Source organism: Triturus cristatus, chromosome 1_2 (genome assembly GCF_964204655.1).
Source record: "Triturus cristatus chromosome 1_2, aTriCri1.1, whole genome shotgun sequence".
NCBI lineage: Eukaryota > Metazoa > Chordata > Amphibia > Caudata > Salamandridae > Triturus > Triturus cristatus.
This window is the reverse complement of record NC_140580.1, coordinates 1,153,048,119-1,153,066,235: the sequence shown is the minus strand read 5'-3', so window position 1 is coordinate 1,153,066,235 and position 18,117 is coordinate 1,153,048,119. Positions and strand designations below refer to the sequence as shown.

The window sequence follows — 18,117 nt, the reverse complement described above, 5'->3', positions numbered from 1 at the left end:
ACAAATCCGGATATTGTACCATTGGACGACTGGGCTTACCCTCTGCCTGATGTACCTGATCCTACTACATACCCTTCCAAACCCTCACCTCCAGATGACCACTTCGGGTTTGGACAACTAGTACACAGAGCAGCACTTTACCATGGCGTCACCATGCACTCAGATGCACCCGAGGAAGACTTCCTTTTAGACACTTTTGAGCAGTCTCCGAAATCAGGTCAAATTTTACCAATGATTAAAGGGGTCATAAAACACGCCACAGATGTTTTTAAAGACCCCGTACGGGCCAGGGTACTTAACCCTCGAATTGAGAAAAAATATAGACCTGCCCCAGAAGATCCTTCTTATATTAAAGGACAGCTCCCTCTGGATTCTTTGGTGGTTTCCAACGTAAGGAAGCGGGCTAACTTCCAAACAGGAGATACACCGCCCCCAGACAAAGAATCCAAACTATTAGAAGCCTCGGGCAAAAGAGTAGCAGCACAAGCAGCTAACCATTGGCGTATTGCCAACACATAAGCCCTATTAAATACTAAGTGAAAGGGTTAGAAAGGGATAAAGGAAGATGGCGCTCCAGCGTGTGCACTAAGAGTAGTTACTAGCAAAAGAATAGAATGTATACGGTGCTGACCGGTCAGGGGTACTAACCCAGAAAAGGCCCCTGCGAACAAGTGGGTATGACCCACTCAAGGAAACAGACCAAGAGGTCCTGTGCACACGTTTCTGGATAGAACTCTCGTTAGAAATGATAGAGGAATGAAAAGGCTTAAAGTTCGTAGGATATTGAAATGACGAAGGTCGACATCAAAAGTTTCAATGCAAAGTATTATTTATGTATGTCGGTATCTGACCAATACATAATACAATCAAATCAGCCGACACGCGTTTCGTCACACCGGGCTAGGAAGGACATAAAGCAGAAACTCAAATGAGTAAAAAGAAATTATGTAAAAAATATTTCAAAACAAACCAAATACAAAAAATAAATACATACGCTGAATAAGAAAGCGTTGAAAACTAATCCTAATACAAGGTGCAACCTATGCGTACCAGAGTGAGCCAAAAGAGTGGAAAAACATGGAAGACAGAAATCATAGAACCGGGAAGGCACCATGGAGTAGATGGCATATCCTAGGCAAATTCATAAGTGAAAAAAAAGAGAGAGATAAGATAAAGACCCGATAGGAAGAGTATGTCAGTGAAAGGGTGCGAATTGTGTGAAATATACACTAAAATAGGTATATGTGAAGTCATAATCAACAAAATGCAATCGGTGGTTGACCAGGTGAACGCATTGAGTCAGTTGAAAGACAGAATAAAAAAGAGAATAAAGGCGGACAACAAAGCAACATGCAAGTAATGTCAAGAGCATGAGGAGGCAATAATCAGAAAAAATGTAATGCAAAACTTGAAATTCAGTACAAAAGCGCTGTTCAGAAAACGAGAACATGCAAAATTTTTAGAAGTAGGAAGAAGCCGTTAAAAGAAATAATGCAGAAAAGCAAGAACATAATCACAAAGGCTTCAGGGATTCTGTATGCACAAAGGGTAGGCAAAGACATATGTAGAATAAATAATGAAAACAAGCAGGAGCATGGTGTCAAAAGAATAAGAGGTACAGCGAGCACAATGACAACGTGATGCCTTAGGAATGGAGGAACCGGCATAGCATAATGACTGTTGCAGACAAAGTAGAAAGTAAAAACGAAATTACAGGAACACGAGATAAATGCACTTCAGACAAGTCACGGGAAAACCAAAATAAGGGAGCAAGCGATTGAAGAATAGCAAGAACATAAACATTTACAACAGTAAAATGACCGTTCGGTGAATATCAGCAAGGCTAGGGAGAGCATGTCCTGGATGAAAGAAATTAAAACAACGAGAACGAGTGGTGCGAAAGGGCCAAGTGGAATGAATAAAGTAAAAGGAAGGAAAAATAAAATCTATACCTGGTAAGGCAGTAAAGTAAGTGCATACAGACCGATCCTGAGCGTGGGCAACAAGGGTGTGGTAAGAAGGATCGACCTCACAGCATCGTGGATTAGGGGGCGAAAGGTACAAACCATGCGGGTAAAATGGCTGTACAATCTATGGGAGAAAGAACAGAGTCAGCCTAATGCTAAACTGGTGTACAGGATCGGGTGTAGTAGGGAAGGGGCTTACCGGGTATGCAGAGGATCGCAGAGTGAAGGATCCACCGTTCTCCAGGGTGTGGGAACAGCACGGTGAAGGAACCGGAAGTATAAATAGGGGATGCGCGTATGCCGGCAAAAACAACTGAAACGTGCAGTGCCCACGGAAACATGGCAAGGCGGAAGTGAGGACGTAAGGGACCACGTGGTGTAGGTAACGCCTGAATGGGTCGGAAGGCTCGTAATAGTGAGCGCACGGAAACGAGACAACATAAAAGAAATCCAAAGGATCCAAATACAGGTTAGGATACAATATACATTTTTAGAAGTATAGAAAATTGGGTAACAAAAAGAGAAAATAGTAAGAGCAGCACACATAACATAGACGAAGAATAGTGAAGATCAGTTCAAATAGAGTAAAGCCAGAAGGGAGTCAAGCGCTCTGTCAGTTAATAGAGATAGCAATGAGGACGAGCAAGACAAAGAAGCGTATCAGGGCAAATAAGAGAGCAAATGTAAAAAATGAAAAGAGATGTAAAACAGTGCAGTCTAAGAGTCACTGGCTAAGAGTAAAACGCTCTGTCATTAGGTAAAGACAGCAATAAGGAGGAGCAAGAAAAGATGTAACAGGGCGAATAAGAGAGCAAGTATAGAAAGATGCAAACAGTGCAGTGTAGGAGTCACTTGCTGACCCAATTGTTACACATGGTAAGTAAAAAACAGCAATGAGGAAGAGCAAGAAAAAAGCGTATCAGGGCGAGTAAAAAAGCAAATACAGAAAAATGAAAAACAGTACAGTGTAAGAGTCACTGGCTAGCAAAGTTGTTACATATGAGATAAAGTACAATGAACACGAGAGAAAAGATTAATAATAATCATTAAGTCAAAATGTCAGTGAACACATGAGAATAATGATAACAAAACAGAACAGGGATGCGAAATCTGATTAACAAGCAAAACTCAAAATTATGCCGAGACAGTCATTAGGTTCCTAGAAAGTAGTGCAGTTCATGGTCGATGTTAAGACCGTGTTTGACCGACTGAAGACGCATGATCCAAAACGCCTCTTGTCTCCTGAGTCTTAGTTCACGGTTGCCACCTCTGACATTGCTCCTGTTGATGTCTATTCCAAAGAAGGAGAGGCTTTTACGAGGGCCCTGAGTTTTACACGTTGCTATGTGAGAAGCCATTGGGTATTTAGCATCTTCATTGTGCATGGCCCGGACATGCTCGCTGATGCGTTCCTTCAGAGATCTGATCGTGCTCCCAACGTACTGGAGTTTACATGTGCATTGTAGGATATAGACAACAAAGGAAGAGTTACAGTTGATGTTACAGGTTATTTTGGGTTTCTTGCCATTCCAGCTGCTGAATTCTTTGGTGCCATTGATGGCCCATTTACAGATACCACAACAACCACATTTGAAGAAACCTATACTGGGAGGTTTAAGCCAAGTAGAAGAGATAGCTGTGGGGTGTGGAATCGTAGGACAGAGTCTGTTTCTTAGTGTTCTCCCTTTCTTGAAAGTTATTTGAGGTAGATCCGTGATAATCTCTTTGAGAGCTTGGTCAGCACGCAAGATGCCCCAGTGCTTGTTGAAGCTTTTGTGTATCGTAGTGCTGATGGCGTTGTACTCAGTGATGAGTCTGACAGTTTGTCTGTCTGTTTTTTTGCGGGTCTTGATTTGCAGTGTGATTTCTCTTTTGATGTTGTTAATTCTGTTGGTAGCTTTCTTAAGGGACTGTGGTTTGTATCCACGTTTAATAAATCTGTGCTTCATGTCATTTAAGCATCTTGCAAATTCAGTGTCATCACTACAGTTCCTCCTGGCTCTGGTGAATTCTCCAAACGGAATAGTCTCTATCTGGTGTAAGGGATATGCGCTGTCAGCGTGAAGAATCGCATTGCACGAAGTATCTTTGCGGTACAGCCTGCTGTGTAGAGAATTATCTTTGACGTAGAGCTCAACATCAAGGAAGGAGATGTTGGTCTTGCTGGATTCACATGTGAATTTCATATTCATGTTGTTAGAATTGAGGTATTCACAGAAAGAGTTCAGGTTTTCTTGCGAGCCAGACCAAAAAAGTAAGCAATCATCAATGTATCTCCCCCAGTATATTATGTAGTCCGTCCATTGGGCTGCTTTTTTGCCCCATAGCCATTCTGTTTCTAGTGCACCCATGTACAGGTTGGCAAAGGAAGGTGAGAATTTGGAACCCATCGCCACACCTTTGATCTGTCTGTACCAACGGTGTTCATAAATGAAAAAATTGTTAAGTATGATGTCCATCATACTGATTACCATGTTCGTGTGTTCCCATAGAGTGGCAGATCTGTGATGTAGAGATTTGGAAACCACTTCTAGTCCTAGGTCAGGATCGATGGCTGTATAGAGCGAGACAACATCAAGAGTAGCTATGATCATGTTGGGCTGCCAATGTATGTCAGCTAGAATTCCTAGTATATGTTTCGTATCCTGTATGTAGGAAGGCAGATTCCTAACCATTGGGTTAAGAAACAGGTCAACATATTGGGCTAGTTTTTCGGTTGGTCCACCTATGCCTGACTAACTGGGCTAACTTCCAAACAGGAGATACACCGCCCCCAGACAAAGAATCCAAACTATTAGAAGCCTCGGGCAAAAGAGTAGCAGCACAAGCAGCTAACCATTGGCGTATTGCCAACACATTAGCCCTATTGGCACACTATGATAGGGCTCACTATGATCAGTTAGAAGATCTCATACAACACCTACCAGACCAATACAAGACCCGGGCAAATGACCTTATACAAGAGGGAAAGCTCATCTCAAATGCCTCAATTAAATGTGCACTTGACGCTGCAGACACTGCCTCTAGAGCAATCTATACAAGCGTAATTCTTAGACGCCATGCATGGCTACGTATTTCAGGCTTTAAGCCAGAAGTACAAAGTACCATACTTGGCCAACCATTTAACCAAGAGCAACTGTTTGGACCAGCAGTAGATACTGCACTTGAAAAAATGAAGAAAGACACCGAGACTGCTAAGTCCATGGGAGCATTGCAGTCTCCACAACCACGTGGCTCCTTTCGACGCTCCTTCTATAGAGGAGCATCCAAAAATATTGGAGCAGACACCTCCTCCACGTTCAAAACCTCTACACAAACATCCCCCAATAGAGGATATTTTAGAGGAGGATATAGGGGAAACAACACCAAGGGATGAGGTCGAGGCAATACCAACACTCGTACCTCCCCCGCCACTAAACAGTGACTTTCCTCCACTCCCCCCAGACCATTCCACTCCAGTCGAGGGAAGACTCAATCAGTTCCTACCTGTCTGGAATTCCATTACAACAGACAAGTGGATAAGACAAATTATCCAGTATGGTTACTGCCTGGAACTCACAAATACCCCCCCCCCCCACCACATATACCACCCAAACAGCGTTCCATGTTGCCAGACCATCTTACACTCCTCAAGCAAGAGGTTCTCTCCTTGCTTCAAAAACACGCAATAGAGCCAGTTCCCTTCCAACATCAGGGCACAGGGGTATACTCTCTATACTTCCTAATCCCCAAGAAGGACGAGACGTTAAGACCCATAGTCTACCTCAGACTCCTAAATCGGTACATAAACTCAGATCATTTTCATATGATCACTCTTCAACAAGTGCTTCCACTATTACAGAAAGGCGATTTCCTTGCCACACTAGATCTCAAGGATGCCTATTTTCACATTCCCATGCATCCTGCTCACAGGAAATATCTAAGATTCCTGGTAGACGGGCAACACTATCAGTTTACTGTCCTCACGTTCGGAGTGACAACTGCGCCCAGAATATTCACCAAATGCCTAGCAGTAGTAGCAGCGCATCTCAGGAGACAACAAATTCATGTCTTCCCATATCTCGATGATTGGCTCATAAAAGCCAATTCATTCAACAATTGCGTTCTACACACTCACCAAACTATTCAACTTTTACACAACTTGGGATTCACCATCAACTATCCCAAATCTCAACTACAACCCTCCCACATACATCAATATCTGGGAGCTACCATAAATACCTCCAAGGCCATAGCTTATCCCAGCCCAGCCAGGATAGCCAATATACAAGCTCTCTTCTTAAAATTTCAATCCCAACACTCTCCCAGCAAGAGTGTTCATGCAACTCATAGGCATGATGGCGTCATGCATCTTCATTGTGCCTTATGCACGACTTCAAATGCGTCCCTTGCAAGAATGTCTAGCACGTCAGTGGAACCAGGCTCACGGACAACTTACGGATCTGGTGTTAGTGGACAGTCGCTCACTAAAATGGTGGAACACCATGAACCTGTCCAAAGGGCGGTCGTTCTTAGAGCCTCTTCCACAGATAGTGCTGACAACCGACGCATCTCTCACAGGGTGGGGAGCCCATCACCTAGGACACACCACTCGGGGCAAATGGACCACTCAACAAAAAGTGCTCCATATCAATTACCTGGAACTACTGGCAGTGTTCCTAGCATTGAAATCATTCCAATTACATCTAAAGAACAAAACTGTCCTCATCCGGACGGACAACATGACAGCCATGTATTACATACAGAAACAAGGGGGCACACATTCTCTCCAACTGTCCCAGCTCGCACAGAACATTTGGAGATGGGCAATTCCCCAGAACATCTACCTGCTAGCAGAACACCTTCCAGGAGTTCACTATCAGATTGCCGATTTGTTGAGTGGACAAACCCAACAGATCCACGAATGGGAATTACACCCACAAGTCCTACTCCCATTCTTCCAAAAATGGGGCCAACCAGACCTAGACCTGTTCGCCACACACAAACGCAAAATGCCCAACCTTCGCCGCCAGGTTTCCCCACCCACAGTCGAAGGGCAATGCGATATGGATGAACTGGTCAGGCAGATTTGCGTACGCTTTTCCGCCTCTCCCACTCATTCCATTTGTGGTACGCAAGCTCAGGCAACAGTCTCTCAAGCTGATACTAGTAGCTCCCACATGGGCACATCAACCCTGGTTCACAACACTACTGGAACTCTCTCTAGTTCCACACCAAAGACTGCGCCTCTCCCCGTCCTTATTAACCCAGAACCATTGAGAAATCAGACAACCCGATCCACATCAACTGAACCTAGCGATCTGGCTCCTGAAGTCCTAGAGTTCGGTTACCTCAACCTACCACCAGACTGCATGAATATTATAAAGGAGGCCAGACGGCCTACTACTAGAGCCTGCTATGCTGCAAAATAGACCAGATTTGCCATTTACTGCACTAACAATGAGATATGCCCACTGGATGCATCCATCCAGAACATCATTTGCTACTTACTACACTTGCAAAGATGTAATTTAGCGTACTCATCCATACGTTTCCACCTAGCAGCATTAGCAGCCTTCTTACAAAATCGACAAAACTTGTCACTATTTAAAGTGCCTGCGATCAAAGCCTTCATGGAAGGTCTTAAAAGGATTATTCCTCCCAGATTACCACCCTCTCCAGTGTGGAATCTAAATATTATTCTCACTAGGCTCATGGGTCCCCCATTTGAACCTCTGCATAAATGCAAACCACAATTCCTTACATGGATAGTGGCTTTCCTTATTGCTATCACATCCCTTCGAAGGGTAAGTGAAATCCAGGCTTTAACCATACAAGAACCATTCCTACAACTACATCATAACAAAATTCCTGCCAAAAGTCATTTCTCCATTCCATCTTAACCAATCAGTTGAGCTATCAGTGTTCTTCTCAAATCCGGACTCGGTGGCTGAAAGAGCTCTTCATACCTTAGATGTTAAAAGAACCCTGCTGTATTACATTGACAGAACCAAATCATTCCGCAAAACCAAACAATTGTTTGTTGCTTTCTCTCCACCACATAAAGGCAACCCCATTTCCAATTCGGGGATAGCCAGGTGGATAGTTAAATGTATCCAAATATGTTACCAAAAAGCTAAACGCACTCTAACAGTTCCCCCTAGAGCGCGCTCCACACGCAAAATAGGGGCTTCCATGGCATTCTTAGGAAACATTCCCTTAGAAGATATTTGTAAGGCAGCCACATGGTCTACAACACACACCTTCACTAAACATTACTGTGTTGATGTTCAAGCCAAACAACAAGCTTCTGTGGGTCAGGCTGCCCTTAAAACTTTCTTCCAAACCGCTGCAACCGATACAGGTGACCACCGCTAGGGGAGACAGTGCTGTATAGTCTATTCTAAGTGTGTGATCTGCAGCTCATTTGCCTCGAACGGAATTTGCTACTTACCAGTATGCATCTGTTCTTGGCATGTAGAGCTGCAGAGCCACACCCACCCACCCACCTCCCCGGGACCTGTATCTGTTCCAGCATTGCCTTAATTAGACTTTACGCGTGGACATCCTTTCTTTATTCTTACACACCATCATTTCCCATCATGGCGACAAACAATCTGAGGATGGAGTGGATGCCCATGCGCACTGTAGTCCAAGGGAGAAGTCACCTATTTCGTGACCAAAAGACTTCCGAAGACGACAACCTGCAAGCATCCGAGCCCAACACCAGATGGCGAGCTTATCCTAAGTGTGTGGCTCTGCAGCTCTACATGCCAAGAACAGATGGATACTGGTAAGTAGCATATTCCTTATCGGCTTTTGAGTAAGTACTCGACTGGCAGAGTTAAGGTTCTGGGCACAGACTCTGGGGGAGAGGGGGGGGGGGGGGTCAGGTTGGTACAGTTGTTACACCCTCAGCGGCACTGGGGCGGCCGGGTGCAGAGTATGTTAGGCCCAATGTTATCCTATGGAGGGCAGGGGGGGGGGGGCCTTGGTTGGTGGCTGCTGACTAGCATGCCACGCGGATGTGGGAGCTGGGCTCCTGATCACTTGCTCAGAGCAAATGGGGAAGTAGGTAGGAGTAGAGGTTACACTGCCAGGGCCACTCGGTCGGCTGGGTGCTCTTGAGCCTTCTGGCTCTCAATGGATTTCAATGGGAAAGCTCCAGGATGAACAAAGGCTGCAAGCTCTGGGACGAAGATTCTTCAGGTGCCACCACCACTTCGAGAGGTAAGTTGGGTAGTTGGAGGATAGGTAGGTACCCAGGAGTCTGGCACAGGGGGCTGCAGGGTGCCGGATGCAGGGGTGCCTTTTAGTGTCGGGAACTCTTAGCCTCTGATCGCGGTGGGGGGGTCCCTGGTTTTGAGGCTGCAGCCGTAGTCCGGAGCGTCTAGGTGAGTCCTTGTGTGCCAGATTCGGGATCAGTCGTCGGGGGGACGTTCTTGGGGTCTTTGTCCACTCCGGCACAGACCAGGCTTGGCGGGTGCAGGGTTTGCGGTTCTGTGCTGGTGCCAGGGGTTAGAATCTTGCTTTGAGCAGAGCCACTGCTAATGGATGTCCCAGATGCTCATAGTCACAGGGTAGTCTGGTCCTCTGGGGTTTGTAAGGTTGCTGGCCACAAGAGGTGCCGGGATTTAGCAGGAGCAGGTTCGAGGGTCGACCGGCCGGTAGGGCCGGGGCCAAAGCAGTTGGTGTCTTCCTCTTCTTAGCAGCTGCACTCCAGGTCTTCTTTCTTCTTGCTCTTCTTTGCTTTTTCGGAATCTGGAATCTGAAGAAGGAAGGTTCAGGGTGCCCCTAAATACTAGATTTAGGGGCACACCCCCTATCCTGCCACTCTCCTGTTGGAGGGGGCAGTAGCCTAGTCCTGATTGGGCAGGGCTTCCCATCTTCAAGATGGCGAGCGCCCGGAGATGTGCTTCACCTCGCATCCCCCATCTGAGGGGTGGGGTTGGCACATCCCCTGTCCTTACTTGGGGTTTCTGGCCAGTCTTCCCACCAGAGTGGGTGTCAGAACCGGTGGGGGCCTGTTTGCTGGGTACAGCAAGTGGCCTGGAGAAGCTCACAAAGGCGGCATGCCTTTGAAGCTTCCCCCGGTCCATCCTGGGGGAGGAGACCTAGCACCTCGCCCAGGATATGCATTGTTGCAGGCCCAGGAGAGCGGGGGCTCTCCACCCAGGGGTCCAGCAACATGTCTGCTGTGTGGCAGCCTAGGTAGCCTCCCAGACCAGACGTGGGTTGTAGGTTAGGTTTCAGGGGGCATCTCTAAGATGCCCTCTGTAGTGCTTTGTACATTACATCCCACACTGGTATCAGTGTGGGTTTAATGTGCTGAGAAGTTTGATACCAGACTTCTCAGTCTTCAGTGTTGCCATTATGGTGCTGTGGAGTTTCTGTTTGACGAGCTCTCAGCACCATATACTCTTAAATGGCAGCACTGCACTTACAGCGCCCATGAATGGACCTGGGTACTGTAGGGGCAAAGGGCTCATGCTCCTGTGCCCACATCACTGGCATAGGGCACCCAGCTAGAGGGGTGGCTGATGTATGCCAGGGCGGTGTAGGTTGTGGCCATGGCGCACAGGGATGTGTGCAATGTCGACTCTTGGTTTTGCCTTGTACCCAGACACTCAGCCTGCAAGGGCAGTGTGTTTGTGTTGGGGTACAGGGCCTCTAAGGGTGGCACAATAAGTGCTGCAGCCCTGAGAGGCCTTCTCTGGTCACAATGCCCTGGGTATGTAGGGTACCATTTACTAGGGGCTGATATGTGGCCAGGGTTTGCCAATTTGGGATTTTAGGTTTTAGGGAAGGAACATAAGCCCTGGGCACCTGATTGGCAGGAGTACAGGGCACACTCAAAGTACATTCAGCAAAAACTGGGGGCATACCATGCAAGAAAGATGGCACTTTCTCAGTTTTCCTGCCGGTTCTACTGCCTAAAGTGGGGGTCAGAACCAGTGGGGACCAGTTGCTGAAAGCAGCAAGTGGCCTGGGGAAGCTCACAAAGATGGCAAGCCTTTGAAGCTTCCCCTTCGTGGACCCTGCCCATCCTGGGGAGGAGGCTTGGCACCTCGTACCAGGATGTGCATTGTTTCAGGCCCCCGAGTGCAGCAGGTGTGAGAAAGTGCCCTCTTTCTGCATGGTTGCCCCCACTTTTTGCTGAATTGCTGATGTGCTTTGACTGAGCGTGCCCTGGGCTCCTGCTAACCAATTACCCAAGGCCTATGTTAGTTCCCTAAAATTGCTTTGATGCCTAAACTCAATTGGCAGCTCTCACCACAGGTCAGCTCCTGGTAAATGGTACCAAGGAGTTAAGTTGGTTGCATAAAACTTGCAGGTTTAAAGGGAGAGCTATTATCCTAGTATTCAGCGTGTAAAATTGTCAGGCAGAGATCTTGAAAATGGAGCATAAGGCAGAGGAAAGGATATTACTACCTATTTTGATAAATTTGGGTCCCCTGAGCTGCAGACACTGCCCTTACTTATCGAATTGCAGGTTAACTACCAGCATTTGTCACGGGGTAGTAATCACTGATGAAGTGGTGCCTAGTGTTGAAGGCCACATCGTGAAGATGGATTTGGTACTGTTGGAAAGTCAGCTACCACAGAAACAGAATGTAACGGTGTGTAGTTATTTTTAAACCCCGGAGATATAAATACTGGGGTGGAGGTGAATAGATCTCAAATAGGTGTAACTAAATGGAAGTAAAGAATGATTCATCTGCATATGTTCATTTTAGGATTCGGATTTCAGCATACCCCAGAGCTCTTCCTCAGGGACTGCAACTAATTCTGTGAAGATGCAGGACACCCTGGTTAGTAACGTAAGTGTAACCTTGCCTAGTTTATGCTACTTGTGACGGGATGGCCTGGTTGCCATTGCTTCTGGAAATAAGGGTTTGTTTAATATGTGAAGTATCTTGTTTTACAAATGCAGATTATAGTGTGTTTTTGCTGGTTTCCTAAAAATGGGATTTTCTTTTTATGATCTACCTTGGGCATGATTATAGACTAGTTGGTATTGAGACACAGCTCCTCGGGAGATCCAAACTTGAGATCTCCCGCTGAAAGACTGGTTGATAGCCAGTCTGTGTGCTCTTCAGCCCACCGTCTATTATACCTGTCCGCTCTTAGATCTGGCAGGACAAACATTTCCTGTCCGGTTGGATTTCCTAATTGGAGAAGGGTGCAGCTGTTGTGAATGTAGGAGAGGCTGCCATTGTTTTTTTTTTTCCCCCAGACCGTTTTGGGGTTTCTAGGATTTCTACACTTTTCTCTGGAGGGTTGTGAGAATTGTTTTTGGCTCTTCAAGTCTGTGTTTAATGTATTATTATTTTACCTTTTGTAGGCCGGTTTATCGCAGTCCATTCCCATTCTTCGCCGAGAGCACCACCTGCAGCAGGGTATGGGCCTGAACCCCATGTCCTTCCCGACTGCTGAGCTCACTTTGAAGGTTTGTGATTGCAAAACGAATTGTCTAAGTGAATAATTTTTGTTTCGATACATTGAGCTGCTCTTGCTGCATTTGGGAGTCGGGGATGCATCAACATGCCAAATGCATGACACCTTTTCTAGTGGCTGTTAACTGTCCAGCATGTCCCCATTAACTTAAGTGTTACACTATTAAGTGTTCTTTCCAGAAAAGGCCTCAGAGTAGATTTGCTGGCCGACAAGTGGGAAACAACTAGTACAGCAGTGTGTGCCTGCTTTCACTCATGCTTTGTGGTTTAACATGTCCTGCTGGCAATTTGTAGGGATACAGTTTTTTTCCTTTTTTGTAGATACTTAGATTAGACCTACTTGGCCTGTAGTGGTTTCCAACCTCCCCTACGTAAGCAGCCTAGCGTCAACAAGTGTGCCGGGTTCTAATAACAATGTTTTGCTTCTTGCCTCAAAGATGGAATCTGCACGCAAGGCTTGGGAGAACTCACCAAGCCTACCAGAGCAGAACTCACCCGGGGGACAGAGCTCTGGAATCCAGACACCTTCCAGTGTCGGCGCTTCCAATGGAGTTAATTACAGTTCCTTCGGAGGGGTGTCTATGCCACCAATGACTGTGGCGTCTGTGGCTCCATCTGCATCTATTCCAGGTAGCTTTGCTTGTGATTTGTGATTATTAGGTAGTTGGTGAATGTTCGTAGGAGCAAAATGCACATACAGACAGCTCCCAGCAAAAGACTGTTGATCCTTCATCAGCCCCAGTGAAAGGGGAGCAAATGCTAGTGGAACTGATTGCCGTATTGCTATCTTCTGACCTTTATGACCCCTTCAGTCCAGCATAACGCTTCAGTCAAAACTTTACATGCTGGTACATGTTTGTAATGAGAAAGCAAAACTATACGCTTCACAGAGCAGGCTCTGTTGCTTAAGTATCCAGAGCTGAACATATCGGTGCCTATCAGCGCCCTGATCGTGTATTAGATGACCAGTGTAGAACCTGCCAACTCCTAGAGATTGGACTCTATAGTGTGTCTTTCTTTGCCAAACTGGGATTTAGACTGAAAAGGAGGAATTCTTCATTCAGATGTTAACTAATGATGAGACGTTTGATGCTTCATGTTTGCATGTCTTCCAGGCAACCATATCACTCCCCTTTATCTTGATGGCCATGTGTTCGCAAGCCAGCCTCGTTTGGTTCAACAAACAATACCTCAGCAGCAAGGCTATCAACAGGTAAGGGACAGAGTTGCACGCTGCCTGCCTTTCAAGAAATTCTTGTTTTAAAATCCGAATACCTTTTGAGAGTGCTATGGCAAGAAGTATTCTGAGGGTGCATAGCAATTTAAACAGTTGATCATCTTTCCCTACATTGCTCCCAATGCAATTATAAAGCTACTTGAATAACCCATGTGATCCTTGCCTCATTAGTCAAATAATAATTCTCCTTTAAGCTGTCATAATAGGCCTCTGATTTCTCTTTGCGTTAATCCTTTAAAGTCTATATGTGTTATGGAATGTGGGTTTAAACTAGGTTTCCTTTTTTAAATACCTATTTAAGAGACAATTTCCAAAGTCAATTTTTTTTGTTTGTTCTACTGCCAAAATGATTGCACATACTACACCGAACAGAATGTCCGCATTATTGGTGCACATGTTGTGCATTATTCTACCATTTAGTGGTTCAGTCCAGAATAGCCTTTCCTAATTTTTATTTTGTGTGTCTATTTGATGACGGTCTGTCCCCCTAGGACGTCACTCACGCCCACAAAGCCCCGTCCGTAAAAATTCATGTTCAAATTAATTTTTTCCTCTGAATTCAAAAGCAGGACACAGTGGTTCGATGGTCACACTGAAAACATTGTATGAGTTTGTGGAAATCCGTGAAAAAGTGGGCTTTTCTTAGAGATCTACTGGGGACATTGAAGTGCACTGAAAATCACCGGAATTTTTTTTCGCTGGGGCTTCGACCACGTTGGTCCGAGAATGTACTGTTAGACGGTATGGTTGGTGTTTTGAGACTTGGAAGACCTTCCTTATAGATTATGCCCAAACTGCCACAACAAACCTGCACAAAAGGACAAGCATAAGATATTGTAACCTTGCCCAGAGACATTTAAATCTGAGGGGTATAGGGTTTGCAAGGAATTTCTCCAGAGGACCCTTACGGTAAAGGAAAAGCAGAGCTCTGCCCGCGTTGCCTTGATGCAAGCCTAAACCAAAGAGGAGCCCCGTAAGAAGCTTGGTCAGTTGGGCGATGAAGAGATGCCTGAGGAGGCAGAGGTGGCACAGGGAGAGGGTTTCAATAACAAGAAGCCTACGTTGACCTCAAAAGCAAGGAAACACAGGGAAAAGGACACAAAGAACTTAGAGAGACATACCTACAATGCCCCAGGTTTGCTCGGAGACAGTGCCGAAACACTGACTGGAAGTCAACGAAGCACACTGGAAGCTGAAACAACCAACAGCTAAGGAGTTCCATGGGCTAAAGTACGAAGACACTACTGGTAACAAATCTTTGAAACTAGACTTAACTCCAAAAGGGGATCAGGAGAATGATTAGGAGTTGAAGGTTTAATAGAACTCTAGCATTGAGTCAAAAGAGTTTTTCTTTTCGGGGTAAACACATGCTCGAACTTGAAAGGAAAAAACATTGACTTGCTGTAAGAAACTGGCTCTATATACACTGAACCAAAGTGAGGTGGTAATAATAATAATACTGATTTTTGTAAAGCGCGAACAGCTACCTCTCGGAGGTGTCCCGGAGCTAAAAGAGTACTTCAGCAGGGCAAGATGCATAGTGAATTGCTTAGGTACAGTGTGTATGGAGTCCAAGAGACCCCAAAGGTAGGCAGAGGTTAAAGTTAGATATAACCTTACTCTCTAAAGTGGTAGCTTGGTCGAGCAGTAAGGCAGTATCAGAGGACAGTGTTACGCATTTGATGTACACACTCAGTCAGCAAATTAATTCACACACAAGAACTGAACTCTAGGCTAATTGTTTTTGTATGAAAAATATAGTTTATTTTTAGAACTAAGCAAGTCTAATACAGGTTAGCATTAAATACACTTGAGTAATAAGTTACTGGACATAGAACAGTTGAAAAATGCAATAGGAATTGTACTTTGTTTGATTTACAGGGGAGAAGTAGTATGCAACACTTGGCAAATGCAGTACATTGAAATGAATAGGGTTTTTCAACACATTGCAGGCAAGTTACTTTTACGTTACTTTTTCTAACTCCGTGCTGGATGCCTACATTCAGCACTACAACATTTCCTAAAAACAGTTGCGAAAATGCGTTTTTATTCGTGCGATTTTTAAAGAATATTTTCAGATTTCAAAACTGCACATTTAAACTTTTTGGAGCAGTACATTGAAATAAATGGCCTACAATAAATTGCAGGTAAGTAACTTCTACGATACTTTTTCTAACTCCGTGCTGAATGCCTAGATTCAGCCCTGGGACATTTCCTGAAAACAGTTGAGAAAATGTGTTTTTGTTATTGGTTTGATTTTAAGGGATATTTCATGTTTTCAAAACTCCACACTTTCACAATTTTCTTTTCTATGGAAGAAAAAACGGTTTATCGGTTTGCAGACAAGTAAACGACGTGGGAGTTAAGGTTCTGGGGTTAGACTCTGGGGTTCCCCAGGGTCCGTTATGCACTGAGATTGTACCCTCAGCGGTACTAGGGCGGCAGGGTGCAGAGTGTTGAGGCCCAATGGTATCCTATGGAGGATAGGGGGATTCCAGTTGGTGGCAGCTGGCTAGCAGGCCACACGGCTGTGGGAGCAAACTCCTAGGGTTTAGCTCAGGGCAAGTTGGGGGCCAAAGTAGCACCAAAGGTCCAACTTCAGCGGCACAAGGGCAGCCGGGTGCAGGGTGCTGTTTTGAGGTTGGGTGCCCTGTTTCCAATAGAGAACCTCTGGGGCAAAGAAACACTGCAGGCTCGGGGACGAGGATCTTCTGGGTGCGACCATCACTTCGAGGGGTAAGTTGGGATGTCGTGGGTTGGTTAGGGACCGTTGGTTTGGGCACAAAAGGCCATGGGGCATCTGGTGCAGGAGGGCCTTGGGACGTCGGATTTTCTTACCTGCTCGGATCGCAGTTTGGGGGGTCATCTGAATTGAGACTGCAGGCGTCGTCTGGAGGCTTGAGGCAGGTCGGAGGTTAATGGATCTCTGGTCAGGATCGCCGGGGGGACCTCCTTGTGATGTTGGTTTAGTCGAGCTCGGGCTGGGGTCGGCAGGTGCAGTGTGTGCTGGATTCGCAGTCTGGCTGGCACCAGAAGCTGCAGTTTAAACATGCCCGGTGTTCTCGGGAGATAGTCCTTGAAGTGTAGGCAGGCAGGTCCTCTGGGGTTTGTGAGGTTGCTGGCTGTTGGACACCGGGATTTCGCAGAAGCAGGTTCGAGGGGAGTCGGGCCTGTAGGGCTGGGTCCAAGTCAGCGGGCGTTGTCCTCTGAGCTATGCACGGCTCTTTGGTCCTTCTCTTTTCTTGTCGTTTTTAATCTGAGGAAGCAAGGTTCAGGGTGCCCCCTAAATACTAAATTTAGGTGCGTTACAGGTGGGTAAAGGGTAGGGACCAATGGGTCCCTTCCCTGTGGTGGATACACCACACATCACCTATTCTGCCACTCTCCTGTGGGAGGGGGGCAGGAGCCTGTCCCTGGTTGGCTGGGTACCCCCATCCTCAAGATGGCTGGGACTCTAGGTTGTGCTTCCTCGCCTCCCCCACCTGAGGGGTGGAGTTGGCAGAGGTGGGCACACCTCCCTTTCTCACTTGTTTTTCCCACCATTTCTCCCGCCCAAAGTGGGGGGTAGAACCAGTGTGGCCCAGTTGCTGAAAGTAGCAAATGGTCTGGAGAGGCTCACAAAGGTGGCATGCCTTTGAAGCTTCTTCGTGAACCCTGCCCAACCTGGGGGAGGAGCCTTGGCACCTCGTCTCAGGATGTGCATTGTTTCAGGCCCCCAAGAGCATCAGGCACTCGACCCAGGGGTCCAGAAACATATCTGGTGGTGGCAGCCTAAGCAGCCACTCAGTCAGGTCACTAGTAGTTGGTTGAATTTCAGGGGGCATCTCTAGGATGCCCTCTGTTGTGCATTTTACATTAAATCCCACACTGGCATCAGTGTGGGTTTAATGTGCTGAGAAGTTTGATACCAAACTTTCCAGTCTTCAGGGTAGCCATTATGGTGCTGTGGAGTTCGTAATGACAAACTCCCAGCACCATATACTCTTTAATGGTAGCACTGCACTTTCAGTTCCCAGGAATGGACTTGGCACTGTAGGGGCACAGGGCTCATGCACCTGTACCCTCACCACTGGCATAGGGCACCCGGCTAGAGGGGTGACTGATGTATTCCAGGGCAGTGGTTTGTGGGCATGGAACACAGGGATGTGTGCCATGTCTACTCTTCACTTTGTTCTGCACCAAGACACGCAGCCTGCAAAGGCAGTGTCAGGGTATGGTGCCTCTAAGGGTGGCACAACAAGTGCTGCAGCCCTTAGAGGCCTTCTCTGGTCACAGCGCCTTGGGTACCTTTGGTACCAATTTCCAGGGGCTGACATGTGGCCAGAGTTGCTAATTGGGTTTGTTTTGGGGAAAGAACACAGGCCCGGGAACCTGATTGGCAGGGACCTAGGGCACAGAAAAAGTACATCAGTAGTTGGGCAAAAAGTGGGGGTTTACTGCAACAGAAACCCATTTTCCTACACTTGCTGCTAAAAAG

At 46.3% G+C, this 18,117-nt stretch overlaps 1 protein-coding gene across 6 annotated transcripts in view; it reads left to right on the top strand.

The window, feature by feature from the left end:
- PRRC2B (proline rich coiled-coil 2B) overlaps window positions 1-18,117 on the top strand; it is a 714,633-nt gene that overhangs the window by 479,647 nt on the left and 216,869 nt on the right. For 3 of the 6 annotated variants that reach the window (XM_085613947.1, XM_085613950.1, XM_085613944.1), the window contains 4 exons: window positions 11,684-11,767; window positions 12,292-12,396; window positions 12,841-13,033; window positions 13,519-13,616. In XM_085613947.1, the coding sequence (XP_085470073.1) occupies window positions 11,684-11,767; window positions 12,292-12,396; window positions 12,841-13,033; window positions 13,519-13,616 (480 nt within the window). The remainder of the gene's footprint in view (window positions 1-11,683; window positions 11,768-12,291; window positions 12,397-12,840; window positions 13,034-13,518; window positions 13,617-18,117) is intronic. The other 3 variants (XM_085613949.1, XM_085613945.1, XM_085613946.1) reach the window with 2 other exon arrangements.